The following is a 16,599-nucleotide window of genomic DNA, read 5'->3' as shown; positions in this document are numbered from 1 at the left end:
GGGAGATAGACACCACAGGGATCCTTGAGCAGGTTCTTGTGCTTTGTACTATTTGCACTTAACCTGATGTGTTACCGCCTTCCCCCTGACAGCATGTTTTTGCAAAAGACTCATGCTTGAGGGTCCGAGGTCCCTGGTTCAGTTCCCAGCAATAAGCCAGAGCTGAGTACTGCCCTGGTCTGTCTCTATCTCTACTATTAAAATAAAAATGACTAAAATATTTTTAAAATATATTTTTAAAAGAAATACATAAAAGCACAACAGCTTCTGGCTTTAACTTTCATCCAATGTGTTCTTTTTTAAATTTTTTTATATTTATGTATGTATTTATTCCCTTTTTGTTGCCCTTGTTGTTTTATTGTTCTTGTTGGATAGGACAGAGAGAAATGGAGAGAGGAGGGGAAGACAGAGAGGGGGAGAGAAAGATAGACACCTGCAGACCTGCTTCACCGCCTGTGAAGCGACTCCCCTGCAGGTGGGGAGCCGGGGTTTAAACCGGGATCCTTATGCCGGTCCTTGTGCTTTGCGCCACCTGCACTTAACCCGCTGCGCTACTGCCGGATTCCCCATCCGATGTGTTCTTATATTCAAGCTTGTTTGATTCAATTAGGAAACTTGCTGGAAAATAAGCCAGAGTGGTGGGGCGGGAGGTGGCACACTGTGTTAAGCACACTATGTACAAAGTGCAAGGACCCACACAAGGATCCCGGTTTGAGTCCTGGGCTTCCCACCTGCAGTGGGGTTGCTTCACAAGCAGTGGAGCAGGTCTGCAGGTATCTTTGTCTCTTCCTATCTTCCCCATCCCTCATAATTTCTCTCTGTCCTAACCCCCCCCAAAAAAAAATGTAAAAAATGACCAAAGAAGCAGTGCATTTTTTTTAACCAGGAGCAGTGCATTTGTAGTGAAGGTACCAAGTCCCAGCGATAACCCTGGAGGCAAGAAAAAAAATACCCCAGAATGGTGATTTGTTGATGTAAAAACAGCTCACTACTAGCCTTGTGGGGCAAGTTATCCTTTAGTCTCTCTCAAATCTGTCATTTCTCCCTCTTGGCTCTTTGACATCTTCCAATCACTTCTACTGATTGAGGATGAGCTCACTGTTTTCTTTTTTCCTGGAACAAAAGCTTAATTGTAAATCTAAAATTTTAAAGAAAAGTAAAATCTCACATACTTTTTACTTTAATGGTTTTGCTTTGTTTCTTCAATATAAATATGACATTTTCTTTCTTTCTTTTTTTTCTTTCTTTCTTTTTTTCTTTCTTTTCTTTTCTTTTCTTTCTTTTTTTCTTTCTTTCTCTTTCTTTCTTTCTTTCTTTCTTTCTTTCTTTCTTTCTTTCTTTCTTTCTTTCTTTTCTTTCTTTTTTTTTTTTTTACCAGAGTACTGCTCAGCTCTGGTTTATGGTGGTATGGGAGACTGAGCCTGGGACTTTGGAGCCTCAGGCATGAAAGTCTCTTTGCGGGGGTCGGGCGGTGGCGCAGCGGCTTAAGCGCACGTGGCACAAAGCGCAAGGACCGGCGGAAGGATCCCGGTTCGAGCCCCCGGCTCCCCACCTGCAGGGGAGTCGCTTCACAGGTGGTGAAGCAGGTCTGCAGGTGTCTGTCTTTCTCTCCCCCCCCTCTGTCTTCCCCTCCTCTCTCCATTTCTCTCTGTCCTATCCAACAACGAACAACATCAACAATGGCAATAATAATAACCACAAAGAGGCTACAGAACCAAGGGCAACCAGGAAAAAGGGGGGGAAATGGCCTCCAGGAGCGGTGGATTCATGGTGGAGGCACCGAGAGCAGCAATAACCCTGGTGGAAAAAAAAAAAAGAAGAAAAGGAAGAAAAGAAAGTCTCTCTGCATAACCATTATGCTATGTACCCTCCACCCCAAATATGACATTGTCATATTAAGGAAGAAGAAATTGGAATTTTTTCCTAAGTATTTAGAAAGCATTTCATTTGTGTATCTGGATTGGGTTTATTTATTTTTCTTTTGGCCATCAAAATGATTACTGGAACTCTGTGTATGACAATTCTGCTGCTCCCAGTGACCTTTTTTATTTTTGTTTTCACTTTTTTCTTTTGTCTCTGTCCAGAGACAGAGAGAAATAAGGAAAGAGAGGAGAAAGAGAGATGTGCATCACTGCTCCACTACTCCTGAAGTTCCCCCCCCATGGGGACCAGGAGCTTGAACCTGGGTCCCCACATATGGTAATGTGTACTCTCTAGGGAGTGCCATATGGCCTCCAAAATGTTTCTTTTGTAAATAAAAAAGGGGGTGGACGGTAGCACATCGGGTTAAGTGCACATGGCGCAAAGTGCAAGGACCTGAGTTATGATCCAGGTTCAATCCCCCCGGCTTCCCACCTGCAGAGGAGTCGCTTCATAGGCAGTGAAGCAGGTCTGCAGGTGTCTATCTTTCTCTCCCCCTCTCTGTCTTCCCCTCCTCTCTCCATTTCTCTCTGTCCCATCCAACAACAATAACAGCAATGGCAACAATAACCATAACAACAAGGGCAGCAAAATGGGAAAAATGGTCTCCAGGAGCGGTGGATTTGTAGTGCAGGCACCAAGCCCCAGTGATAACCCTGGAGGCAAAACAAAACAAACAAACATACAAACAAAGAGTGCAAGGATCCAGCTTTTTTTGCCCCCCTGACTACCACATGGAAACACCGTGTTCCCGTGCTGTTAGAGAAGCTTACAGGTCAGGCTACTGAAATATGCACTTTACATGCAAACTCACTTAAGCAGGCAGTTATGGTAACACCAGCCTCTGTTTGTCACATATAAGATCTCATTTGATCCTTTCAACAACTTTAAGAGAGAGGTACTACTAGTACTATTCCTATTCCTGGTTCTATGATTGAGAAAGTCAAAGCTCAGAGAGATTACCTAACTTACCCATAGTCAAACTAAACTAAGCTAAGCATTTGGACCTGGGGGCATAAAGGTCAATTTAACTCCAACAGTCTGATCACAAAATTAATCATCATATATCCCACAATGGCTATTACAGGATATTAAGATAATTTAGCTGTTTGAAGAAATCAATCCCCTGCTTTAGCTATTTGATATCCTAACTATCAAATAGAGGATGATCAATGGAAACTGATCTTTGCTTATTATAGTCCTCTCCATGCCTTCAATTCCCCAATCACTCCCATTTTCCCACTCCCTTACTTCAAAGTTTCAAATTCTGTCCTTCCAAAGTTTTACAGTTAGCATACAAAACCCTGAAGTATTAATTTTCTTGCATCGTATCTTTCCAAAATGATACAGAACTTGCTGTAAACAGACACCAAGACCTCTCTGTACCTGACCTCTCTTAACCTCAGACAATCCCCAGGCAAATAAACGCTGTTTAGCTGATCACAGCATGTTTGAGGGTTTCTACTGCTCTAACGCCACTCAGCTAGAAACTTAACTGATTATCAGTATGAAATGAACACTGGAGGAGGAAGCTAGGAAAATGGAGGGTATTGTTAGCAAGGTACCAAAAAGAAGAAAAAGAACATGTTGGGTCCTGTAATGCAGTCTTGAAGTAGGCAGATCTGCAGATCCTTGACTCCACAGTGTTTTTAAATTCCAAGGCTCTTTGTAGCTTCCAGCACTGCCAAGCTAAATATGTCTGTTCCACTTCATCATAAAAACAGTAACTTGGGGGCCCGGTGGTGGCGCAGCGGGTTAAGTGCACATAGTACAAAGTACAAGGACCAGAGCAAGGATCCCGGTTTGAGCCCTCGGCTCCCCACCTGGAGAGTCGTCACTTTGCAAGTGGTGAAGCAGGTCTGCAGGTGTCTTTCTCTTCCCCTTTCTGTCTTCCCCTCCTCTCTCAGTTTCTCTCTGTCCTATCCAGCAACAACAACAATGGAAAAAAGATGGCTGCCAGGAGCAGTGGATTCCTAGTGCAGACACCGAACTCCAGAGATAATCCTGGAGGTAAATAAATAAATAAATAAATAAGAACTAATGCCACTGAGAATGGTGAAGTTATGCACGTGCTGGTTCCCAGTAGTAATACTGGTGTAAAAAAAAAAAAAAGCTTATGGGGATTAGGAAATAACTCAGCCAGTAGAGCACATGCTGTGTTGTGCATAAAGCCTTGAGTTGAATCCCTGGCACTGCCTCAGAGCAGCATGGATGGATGGCACTGGGGGAACTCCATAGTGCTAAGGTGATTCCTCACCGACCCCTCTAATTTTTGCCTCCAGTCACTGGGGCCTGGTAATGGCACTACAAAGCCACCGCTCCTGGCAACCATTTCCCCCCTCCATTTTATTAGATATGGCAGAGAGAAATTGAAAGAGATCAGGGAGACAGAGGGAGAAAGATAGACACCTGCAGACCTGCTTCACCACTCATGAAGCAGATCCCCTGCAGGTGGGGAGAGAGGGCACAAAATCAGGTCCTTAACCAGGTGCACCATCGCCCCCTTGCCCAGCCCCTCCTCTACCCTCTCTCCCCAATATTTTTATTGATTTATTATTGGATAGAGATAGAGATATATTGAGAGGGGAGGGGAAATAGAGAGTTAGAGACAGAGAGACACCTGAAGCTTTCCCCATCCAGGTGCAGACCAAGGGCTTGAACCTGGGTCCTTGCGAACAGTAATGTGTGTGCTGTGCTTAACCAGGTGCACCACTGCCTACGCCCCACCCTGCCCCACCCCGGACAGATTGACTGATTTACAGTTTAGTCTTTTTGTTATTTTTTTAAAATTTCTTTACTGGGGACTTAATGTTTTACATTTGACAGTAAATACAATAGTTTGTGCATGCATAACATTCCCCAGTTTTCCATATAACAATACAACCCCCACTAAGTCCTCTGTCATCCTTCTTGGACCTGTATTGTCCCCACGCACCCACCCCAGAGTCCTTTCCTTTGGTGCAACATGCCAATTCCAGTTCAGGTTCTACTTGTGTTTTCTCTTCTGATCTTGTTTTTCAACTTCTGCCTGAGAGTGAGATCATCCCATATTCATCCTTCTGTTACTGACTTCTTTCACCTAACATGAATTTTTCAAGGTCCATCCAAGATCGGCTGGAAACGGTGAAGTCACCATTTTTTACAGCTGAGTAGTATTCCATTGTGTATATATACCACAACTTGCTCAGCCACTCATCTGTTGTTGGACACTTGGCTTGCTTCCAGGTTTTGGCTATTATAAATTGTGCTGCTAAGAACATATATGCACACAGATCTTTTGGGATGGGTGTGTTGAGTTTCTTAGGATATATCCCCAGGAGAGGAATTGCAGGATCATAGGGTAGGACCATTTCTAGCCTTCTGAGAGTTCTCCACAGAAGTTGGAGCAATTTACATTCCCACCAGCAGCACAGGAGAGTTCCTTTGACCCCACAACCTCTCCAGCATTTGTTGCTGTTACCTTTTCTGATGTCTGACATTCTCACAGGAGTGAAGTGGTATCTCATTGTTGTCTTGATTTGCATTTCTCTGACAATCAAAGACTTGGAGCATTTTTTTTTCATGTGTTTCTCAGCCTTTTGGATCTCTTCTGTGGTGAATATTCTATCCATGTCCTCTCCCCATTTTTGGATGGGGTTATTTGTTTTCTTGTTGTTGAGTTTGGCAAGCTCTTTATATATTTTGGTTATTAAGCTCTTGTCTGATGTATGGCATGTAAAGATCTTTTCCCATTCTGTGAGGGTAGTGGGTTCTTTCACTATGCACAGTTTAATCTTGATTGTTTGTTTTTTTTAGTTTTTTTCATGGAGTTGGAGACTCACACATCAACAATTTCATTGATCCTGGGTTGATTTTGTCACTAATAGACTCAGGCTTCACTGCTCCAAGTCAATTTTTTTTTCTGATAAAGGAGAGACAGAGAGGGGCAGATGGTCATGCACCTGGTTGAGCACATACATTATAGTACACAAGGTCTAGGGTTTAAGCTCCACTCCTCACCTACCAAGGGAAGCTTGACAAGTGGTGAAGCAAGTCTGCGTATGTCTCTCTGTCTCTCCCTCTCTATCTTCCCCTTCCATCTCAACTTCTATCTTTATCCAAAATAAATAAGTGAAGGGAGTCGGGCTGTAGTGCAGCGGACTAAGCGCAGGTGGCGCAAAGCACAAGGACCAGCATAAGAATCCCGGTTCGAACCCCGGCTCCCCACCTGCAGGGGAGTCGCTTCACAGGCGGTGAAGCAGGTCTGCAGGTGTCTATCTTTCTCTCCTCCTCTCTGTCTTCCCCTCTCTCTCTCCATTTCTCTCTGTCCTATCCAACAACGACAACAACAATAATAACAACAACAATAAAACAACAAGGGCAACAAAAGGGAATAAATAAATAAAATAAATATAAAAATTTTTTAAAAATAAATAAGTAAATACCCTTTCTGCAACCTATCCCATAATACTTACTAAAAAAATAAAGAACAGGGGAGTCGGGCAGTAGCGCAGGGTGTTAAGCGCAGGTGGCGTAAAGTGCAAGGACCTGCGTAAGGATCCTGGTTCAAGCACCCGGTTCCCCACCTGCAGGGCAGTCGCTTCACAGGAGGTGAAGCAGGTCTTCAGGTGTCTGTCTTTCTCTCCCCCTCTCTGTCTTCCCCTCCTCTCTCCATTTCTCTCTGTCCTACAACAATGACATCAATAACAACAACAATAAAACAACAAGGGCAACAAAAGGGAATAAATAAATTAATAATATAAAAAAATAAAGAACAGAAAGAGGGTCCAGTAGTAGCGCACCTGGTTAAGTGCACACATGACAGTGCACAAAGACCCAGGTTCAAGCCCCTAGTCCCCACCTGCAGGGGGAAAGCTTTATGAATGCTAAAGCAGGGCTGCTGGTGTCTCTCTGTCTCTCTTCCTATCTCCCCCTCTTCTCTCAATTTCTCTCTGTCCTATACAATAAAATGGGGATGGCCACTGGGAGCCATGGATTCATAATGCCAGCACCAAGCCCCAGCAATAACCCTGGAGGCAAGAGAGAGAGAGAGAGAGAGAGAGAGACAGAGACACAGAAGGAGAGGCACCATAGTACCACTTTGTCACTCGTGAAGGTACCCCCTTGCACTTTCCTCCCATGTGTTGTCCAGGGGGCATGTCAACCACCTCTTATTGATTTATATCATATTTAAGATTAATTTGAGAGAGAGAGACCAGAGCACCTCTAAGTTCTAGTTTATGGTGATATCATCCAGGGATTGAACCTGGGACCTCTGGGGCCTCAGGCAGCGTATCCTGTGCTCTAGTCCCCATCACTGATTTTTATTGTGTGAAATCTAGAAAATGGAAAGAAAGGAGGAGGAAGAGAAGCTTTGCCACGAGCAATGATTTTGCTTCTTACTATTTCTCAGCCTTTTAAAAAAGAATATTTTATTTATATTCCAAAGAGAAAGAGAGAGAGCGAGAGAGAGGAGTCCAGAGTATTATTCACCTCTGGTTTATGGTGTTGCTGGGAATTGAACCTGGGAACTTTAAGCCTCAGAGACAAAAGTCTTCTGCAGAACCATTATACTGTCTGCCCAGCCCGTCTTATATATATATATATTTCCCCTTTTGTTGTCCTTGTTGTTTTTTTAATTGTTGTTGCAGTTATTGTTGTTGTTATTGTTATTGATGCTGTCGTTGTTAAATAGGACAGAGAAAAATGGAAAGAGGAGGGGAAGACAGAGAGGGGGAAAGAAAGATAGACACCTGCAACTTGCTTCACCGCTCATGAAGTGACTCTCCTGATGGTGGGAAGCCGGGGGCTTGAACCGGATCCTTACGTGGGTCCTTGCGCTTCGCGCCACGGGTACTTAACCTGCTGCGCTACCACCTGACTTCTTTTTTTGTTTTTTAAATTGCCACAAGGGTTATCACTGGGGCTTGGTACCTGCAGGACAAATCCACCATTTCCAACAGCCATTTTTCCTTTCTCCCCTCCTCCTTTATTTTTTTAATTTATTTTTATTTTTTAGTTTTTATTTATAAAAAGGAAACATGTCTGCTACGCCAAGGTGCTGCCGGTTGTGTGGGCAGAGCATATGGACGCCACCTACCCCTTCTGGCTGGGAAAAGATGGTCAACGTCTTAAAAGGGGTGCTAATAGAATGCGACCCCACCACGAACCAGTTCCTGTTCTACCTGGATGAGTCCAACGCCCTGGGCAAGATGTTCATTATCCAGGACCTTGATAACACGCACGCCTTGCACGTCTTAGTCATCGCCGAGCTGGTGGGTGTCCTGCAGGAGCGCGTGGGCGAGCTCATGGACCAGAACGCCTTCTGGCTCACCCAGAAGTGAGCCACCCTGTGTCCTGGGGGGCTGGCGGGGTCAGTCACGTGTAAGCCACTGTGGCCCTGGACTTCTTTTGTCACCCTGTTCTTTTTGTTCATTCTCCTCAGTATGTATGCCCTAGGATTAAAAAAAAAATTAGGGGAGTCGGGCTGTAGTACAGCGGGCTAAGCGCAGGTGGCGCAAAGCACAAAGACCGGCATAAGGATCCCAGTTCGAACCCCGGCTCCCCACCTGCAGGGGAGTCGCTTCACAGGCGGTGAAGCAGGTCTGCAGGTGTCTCTCTTTCTCTCCTCCTCTCTGTCTTCCCCTCCCTCTCTCCATTTCTCTCTGTCCTATCCAACAACAACAACAACAATAATAACTACAACAATAAAACAACAAGGGCAACAAAAGGGAAAAATAAATAAAATAAATATAAAAAAATTTTTTTAAAGGAAACACTGACAAAAACCATAACCCCTTTCTTTTTTATTAGAAAGGACAGAGAGAAATCGAGAGGAGGGAAAGATAGAGAAGGAAAGAGAAAGAGAAAGACCCCTATAGACCTACTTCACAGCTCATGAAACTCCTTCTGCCAACCCCTGCAGGTAGAGAGTCTAATTTCAAACCCCACCCCTCGCCCATAGTAAAGTGTGTGCTCAGTTGGGTGCACCAGCACAGGACCCCATTTCTCTATATTTGTACTTTTGGTCCCAGGCACCTGTTTCTGCCAAGTTGCACCACTACCGCCTGTTTGCCATGACACGAGCAGTTTAGAGATATTGCCTCTGGTTTCATCAACCAGAGGCCCAGCCCAAACAGATACAGTCCCCCGTGCTTGCTGAAAGTATCTCGCTGCCTGAATCAAGGTGCCATTGGTCCCGCTTTACGAATCCAAGAAAAATAACACAAAGCACAACTGGTTCTGTGTTTGGTGTATTGCACCAAAGTAAAGGACTCTGGTAGTGGGAGGTTCAGGTCCCAGTACACGGTAGTGGAGGAGGGCATAGGCTGGAGGTGAGAGTGTTTTGCAAAAAACTGAGGAATTTTACACATGTGCCAACAACTCTATTTACTGTTGACTGTAAATCATTAAACCCCACAATAAAGAAAAATTAATGGGGGGGGGAAGGCAGTGTTTCAGCTTGTTGAGAGCACATGTTACAGCACTCAAGGATCCAGGTGAAAGCCCCCAGGCTCCAGGATCCAGGTGAAAGCCTACAGCCACCTGTAGGAGGAAAGCTTCACAAGCAGTGAAGCAGTACTACAGGTGTCTCTCTTTCTCTCTCCCCCTCTCTTCTCTCTGCCTCTCAATTTATCTATGTCTCTATTCAATAAATTAAATTAATAATCAATTAATTAAACCAAGAAAAACAGGATTGCCTTAAAAGTACATTTTAAAGTCCTCATGTCTCCCAGTGTGGGATTCTCTTGTCTGAGACAAAAGTCTTTCCTAATCCCTCCCTTATATTAAAATAAGAGGTGACTAGGGGCCAGGGCTTGTGTGAGGATCCAAGTTCAAGCCCCTAGTTTTCACTTGCTGGAGGGAAGCTTCATGAGTGGTGAAGCAGTGCTGCAGGAGTGTCTCGTTCTCTCCCTCTCCCTCTCTCTGTCTCCAGGGTTATTTCTGGGGCTTGGTGCCAACACTTCGAATCCATTGCTCCTGGTGGCCATCTTTTTTCTATTGCTATTGTTGCTACTACTGCTGTTGATGTTGGATAGAACATAGAGAAATTGAGAGAGGAGGGGAAGACAGACACCTGCAGACCTGCTTTACGTCTTGTGAAGCGACCTTCCTGCAGGTGGGGAGCTGGGGGCTTGAACCGGGATCCTTGAGCCAGTCCTTGCACTTTGTACTATGTGCACTTAAACTGGTGTGCTACTGCCCGGCCTGTGTCTCCTATTTCTCTCCAACTCTATAAGAAAATAGAAAGAAAAATGGCACCAGGAGCAGTGCAATCATCGTCCAGGTACATGATTCCAGTCATAACTCAAGAGGCTAATAATAATAATATTAATAGGACGTGACATTAAGCTGCAGGCAGGTTGGCACTGCCTCATTTCTCCTTGCTACTCTGCTAAGTACAACCCAAATTCCTGGAAATAATACAAAAGTCTGCTGTGAAGACTCTGGTAGTGGAAAGAATGTGGGATGGCTAGGGAACTCGGGATTTAAGGAAACACAGCAGTGGTTTCTCAATAGCCTAACTGGGTGCTGAAGAACGCCACATACCTAGGATCTGCAGAGCAGACCGATGATGATGATGATGATGATGATGATGATGATGATGATGATACTGACAAGAAGCAGATCAGCAAAATAGCTCATGTGCATAGTGTGCTGCTTTGCCATATGTGAGACCCAAATTCGAACCCCTTTCCTACGGCATTGGAGGAACCCTCAGTGTTGTGGTCTCTCTCTCTCTCTCTCTCTCTCTCCTGTCTCTCTCTCTCTCTCTCTCTCTCTCTCTCACACACACACACACACACACACATTTTCCTACCTGAAAAAGTCAGACGGAAACCTCATTGGTGACCAAAAACAAAAACAAGAAATCCCCATCTCAATCTAAGCACAGAACCAGAAAAGAAGAGAAAGACCCAGTCTGGTGAGAGAAAAACTATTTTTTATTATTTGTTTTCTATTTTGTGGACAACACCTGCCTTACCCTTGAACGCCTCGAACGCCGCCGCCACCAACGCCGTGGGGTCAGCAGAGGCCGGACAAGGACTATAGACATTCAGTAGCTGCAGGTGGCTGGGAGGAAGGCTTTTCTTTTCTTCCAGGAGCACAAGCCTGTATTGAGTGGCCCTCCCGGCAGTCCCAGCTGGCTTGGGCCAGTACTTGCTCCCCCCACCCTAGCAGCACGCGCCTGCCTGCCTACCCGCTCGCTAAGAGCTGAGTGGGGGACCCTTATCAGCAGGCAGAGGCAGGGGGCAGATACCCCAGCAGGAAGCCACAGTGCAGGGGGTCCCACCCAGCTTGAACTCCCGCAAGCCTGGCATCTCTCAGACCCCCACCCAGGCTTGAGGAGGCAAAGGGTGTCCCGACCACCCTCCCCAACCACCACCACCACCAAGCAGCAGGTGGCAGGGGGGGAGGGCTGTCAGTGGAGCCCAGACATCTGCTGCTCTCCTCCCACCTGGCATCAGCAGAGCATCCACAGCCTTTTCTCCACCCCCCTCCCTGTTGCCATGTCAGTGGAGACAGCGAGGAGGCTGGACTTTCACCCTGTTTGCCAGTGGCAGCTGGCGCCCCTCACCCTCCTGATGGGAGAGCGAAGGCCGGATCATAGAGAGGAGGGAAACAGATCCACGACTGTAGCTGCAAAGTCCTCAGACCTCTGCTCAGCCGGAGACTTGCTAGACAGAGAGCCTGCAAACTTACACAACTTCAGCAATGCCATGAAGCCACAGGGTCTGATGTATAGGATGCTACAGCCAGTGAAAGCATGGCAACCTTATGGGGTTTTTTTTTACTGTTATTTGTATTGATTTTTAGTTTGTGGCATCACTGAGGGCTTCACTGCTCCCAGAGGACTTTGTCAGATAGAGAGAGACTGAAACAGATAGACAGGGAAGCCTATAGGCAGAGAGAAAGCGATCATAGCACCAAAGTTTCCTCTAAATGCCTTGGGGGCCAAGCTTAAATCTGGGTTATACACATGGCAAATCCACACACCATCCAAGAGAACTATTTCACCAGCCTTCATGTTTATTTTTTAAACTGTGTTTTAATATTTATGGAATAGTCACCAATATCTTACTCTTGGTTATGAGTTAAACAGCAATAAGATGGAATAATTGAAATCAGAGGGGTGGGGCAATGGTGCTCCCAGTTGACTGTACACATTACCATGCACAAGGACCAGGGTTCAAGCCCAGGGTCCCCACTAGCAGGGGGAAAGCAGTGCTGCAAATCTACCTCTCTCTCTCTCTCTCTCTGTCTCCCCCTTCCTTCTCTTTTTTTTTAAAAAAATATATTTTATTTATTAATGAGAGGGATAGGAAGAGAGAGAAAGAACCAGACATCACTCTGGTACTCGTGCTGCCGGGGGTCAAACTCAGGACCTTGTGCTTTAAAGCCCAATGCTTTATCCACTGTGCCACCTCCCGGACCACCTCCTTCCTTCTCGTTGTCTCTATCCAAAATAAAACGTTACAAAATAATAATTTTAAAAACTTAAAGCACAAAAAATATGTTCTCTGATCATAATGGAATCCACGACAGAAGTCAGTAGCAAGGCCAAAAGGAGAATTCCCAATCCTTGGAAACCAAATAACACATGTCTCATTCATCTGTAAGTCAAAAACGAGAAAACAAACAATGCATTTCTCACTAGCCCTTGGGTCAAACAGGAAATCCCAAGGGGAAATTAAAAAATAATAATACAGTGAAATAAATGGAAATGTCTCATAAAAATGGTGGAACACAAATAAGATAGATCTAAAGTGGGAACTTCGAGCACTAGGTGCTTATATCAGCAAAGAAGATAGGCAGGAAGATAGCTGACTTGGTCGAGTGGGGTTTGCCTTATCATAACGGAGGCCTCAACACCACATGGGAGCACCATGCACACGAGGATGCTCCATAGATGGTGGAGGGATGGTGTGGATGCTCTCCTTCTATTTATGTATCAGAATATTAAAAAAAAAAAAAATGAGGAGACCTGGTGGTAGGGCAGTGGGTTAAGCGCCCATGGTGTGAAGCGGTGAAAGGACCGGCGTAAGGATCCCGGTTCGAGCCCCCGGCTCCCCACCTGCAGGGGAATCGCTTCACAGGCAGTGAAGCAGGTCTGCAGGTGTCTATCTTTCTCTCTGCCTTCCCCTCCTCTCTCGATTTTTCTCTGTCCAACAACAATAGCAATAGCAATAATAATAATAACAACGATAAACAACAAGGGCAACAAAAGGGGAAAATAGCCTCTGGGAGCAGCGGTGGATTCATAGTGCTGGCACTGAGCCCCAGCGATAGCCCTGGAGAAAAGAAAGAATTTTTTTTTTAATGGGAAAAAAAATTGCTTGGGACAGTAGAATCGTGCATGGCAAGTCCACATGATTTTACTGGCACATTCTACTGAATACTTAAAGAATTAACATGCACACAAAAGAAGAACTAACAGCAATTATACATGATCTCTTCTGGAATACTGAAGGGGATTCTTTAATATTCACTGCATGTGTAAGGAATGAAAGAAAGAAAAGGAGGAAAGGAAGGGAAGTGAAGAAGGGAGGGAGGGAGGGAAAGAAAGAAAGAAAGAAAGAAAGAGAGAAAGAAAAGAAAGACAGAGAAAGAGAGACGTTCAGAAGGTGGTGCAGTGTTGAATTGTCAGACATGAGGTCCCACGTTTGATACCTGGCATCACATGTGTAGAGTGAGGCTCCGGTTTTCTCTCTCCTCTTCTCTGTCTCTCATTAATAAAAATAAAATAGATCTTAAAATAAAAAAGAGGGACCCAGGCGGTAGTGCACATTATGTGAAGCCCAAGGACTGGCGCAAGAATCCCGGTTTGAGAAGCAGGTCTGCGGGTGTCTATCTTTCTCTCCCCCTCTCTGTCTTCCCCTCCTCTCTCCATTTCTCTCCATTCTATCCAACAGCAGCAGCAGCACCAACAACAATGAAAAAAAACAAAAAAGATGGCCACCAGGAGCAGTGGATTATTCTTAGTGCAGGCACAGAGCCCAACAATACCCTGGACACAAGAGAAAGAAAGAAAGAAAGAAAGAAAGAAAGAAAGAAAGAAAGAAAGAAAGAAAGAAAGAAAGAAATAGAAAGAAAGAAAGAAAGGAGAAAGAAAGGAGGGAGGGAGGGAGGGATGGATGGAAAAAGAAAGAAAAGAGAAGAAAAGAAAAGAAAAGAAAAGAGAAAGGAGGTGGGGAAACTTTCAAATTAATTATGTAAGTTCTAACTTCAAGAGACTAGAAAAAAGACAAAATAGAATTTACTTAAAGTCAGCAGAAAGAAACAATAATAAAGAGCAGAAATCAATGAAATTGAAACAGGAAGACAATAGAGAGATAGGGGAGACAGCATAATGGTTCCGCAAAATATTTTCATGCCTGAGGCTCCAAGGTCCCAGGTTTAATGCCCTGTACCACCATAAGACAGAGTTGAGCAGTGCTCTGATATCTCTATCTTCACTATGCCTCTCTCTCACACAAAAATACATAAATTAAATTAACATTAAAAAATAAATCCTAGGGGGTCGGGCGGTGGCGCAGTGGGTTAAGCGCATGTGGCGCAAAGCGCAGGGACCAGTGTAAGGATCCCGGTTCGAGCCCCCGGCTCCCCACCTGCAGGGGAGTCGCTTCACGGGCGGTGAAGCAGGTCTGCAGGTGTCTATCTTTCTCTCCCCTCTCTCTCTGTCTTCCCCTCCTCTCTCCATTTCTCTCTGTCCTATCCAACAACAAAGCAACGTCAACGATGGCAATAATAACCGCAACGAGGCTGCAACAACTAGGGCAACAAAAAGGGGAAAAAATGGCCTCCAGGAGCGGTGGATTCATGGTGCAGGCACCGAGCCCAGCAATAACCCTGGAGGGAAAAAATTAAAAAATAAATAAATAAATAAATTTTTAAAAAATCCTAGCAGAACTTGGACTGGAGTTGGTGTACTGCACCAAAGTAAAAGACTCTGGGATGGGGTGGGGGGTGGGGGGCTCAGGTCCTGGAACATGATGGCAGAGGAGGACCTAGTGGGGGCTGAATTGTTATGTGGAAAACTGGGAAATGTTATGCATGTACAAACTATTCTATTTTACTGTCAACTGTAAACCATTAATCACTCAATAAAGAAATTTAATAAATAAAGCCTTAAAAATAATGAAAAAATTCAATTAAACTAAAAAAATTTTTCTGAAAAGGTTAATGGGGAGATAGCATAATGGTAGTGCAAAGAGACTTTCATGGCTGATACTCTAAGGTTCCAGGTTCGACCTCCAGAACCAACATAATAAGCCAGCGCCGAGGACTGCTCTAGGAAAAACAAACAAACAAACAAAAATGCTCAGGTGGTCCAGGAGGTGGCGCACTAGCTAAGGCACTAGACTCTCAAGCATGAGGTCCTGAGTTCAATCCCCTGCAGCACATGTACCAGAGTGATGTCTGGTTCTTTCTCTCTCTCCTCCTATCTTTCTCATTAATTAATTAATTAAAATGCTCAGTAAAAGTGCCAGGATGGAACTGGGAGCCTCAGACATGCATGTCCTGCACTCTACTAGTTGAGCTATTTCTTCAGGTGCCAGGTCCGTGTGTGTGTGTGTGTGTGTGTGTGTGTGTGTGTAGTGACAGAGAGGCAGAGATACCACAACAGCAAACAGCAAAGTTTTTGTTTGTTTATTTATTTATTTATTTATTGCCTCCAGGGTTATCGTTGAGGTTCCCTGCCTGCACTATAAATCCACTGCTCTTGGAGGCCATTTTTTCCCATTTTGTTGCCCTTGTTGTCGTCGTTATTGTTATTGTTGCCGTTGATGTTGTTGTCGGGTAGGACAGAGAGAAATTGAGAGGAGGGGAGACAGAGAGGAGGAGAGAAAGATAGACACCTGCAGACCAGCTTCACCGATTGTGAGGCAACCCCCTTGCAGATGGGGAGCCGGGGGTTCAAACTGTGATTGATCCTTACACTTGCCCTTGCGCTTTGCGACATGTGCACTTAACCCGCTGCGCTACCGCCCAACCCCCAGTCTTTTTTTTTTTTTTAATGCTGTGGGGCCTGGGCTCAAACCTGGGTCATGCACATAGCAAAGCAGCACACCATCCAAGTGAGCTATTTTTTCTTTTAAAAATAATTTATTGATTTATTCATAAAAAGATAGGATCGAGAGGAAGAACCTGGTACATGTGCTTCTAGGGATTGAACTCGGGACCTTATGGTTGAGAATCCAATGCTTTAACCACTGCACCACCTCTCAGACCATGGGAGCTATTTTTCTGACCCAGGTCAGATGGTCTTTTATTATTATTTTTGGGGAATTCTATTAAGCATTTAGAGAACTAATCCCCCCAAATATATTAATATATTTTTAATATAAATAATATCTGACATGATCTCTTCTAGAATTCCAGAGAGGATGCTAACAAATTACTGTATTAGGGAACCCCAAAACTTGCTAATTCACCAGAAGGATTCACAGAACCCAGCAGAGGGTTAGGCCCATGGCAATTGTTTATTAGGATAAATGAATACAGAGAATTATCAGCAAAAGGCAAAGTCACAGAGAGTGAAGGTCAATGAAAACCGGGCACACATCCTTCTAAGAGTCCTCTCCCACTGGAGTCACACAAAAGATACTTAAGACCGCCAGTAACGAGTGGGAACAAAACATGTGAAATGTTATCTCCCATTCTGTTACACTGCTGGTGGGAATGCAAACTGACACA

The 16,599-nt window shown here is 44.7% G+C and overlaps 1 protein-coding gene across 1 annotated transcript; it reads left to right on the top strand.

The window, feature by feature from the left end:
- The first annotated feature begins 7,922 nt into the window (after positions 1-7,922).
- Positions 7,923-8,297, top strand: LOC103119363 (general transcription factor IIH subunit 5-like). The gene has a single exon (XM_060183210.1). The coding sequence runs from the start codon at positions 7,941-7,943 to the stop codon at positions 8,241-8,243; it is 303 nt and encodes a 100-aa protein (XP_060039193.1). The 5' UTR covers positions 7,923-7,940; the 3' UTR covers positions 8,244-8,297.
- The last annotated feature ends 8,302 nt before the right edge of the window (positions 8,298-16,599 follow it).

Source organism: Erinaceus europaeus, chromosome X, assembly GCF_950295315.1.
Source record: "Erinaceus europaeus chromosome X, mEriEur2.1, whole genome shotgun sequence".
Lineage (NCBI taxonomy): Eukaryota > Metazoa > Chordata > Mammalia > Eulipotyphla > Erinaceidae > Erinaceus > Erinaceus europaeus.
The sequence above is the reverse complement of the archived record's forward strand: the minus strand, read 5'-3'. Positions and strand labels throughout refer to the sequence as shown.

Bases quoted from the DNA above. Each gene is read 5' to 3' on its own strand.
- LOC103119363 (XM_060183210.1), top strand. From the start codon at position 7,941: ATGTCTGCTACGCCAAGGTGCTGCCGGTTGTGTGGGCAGAGCATATGG.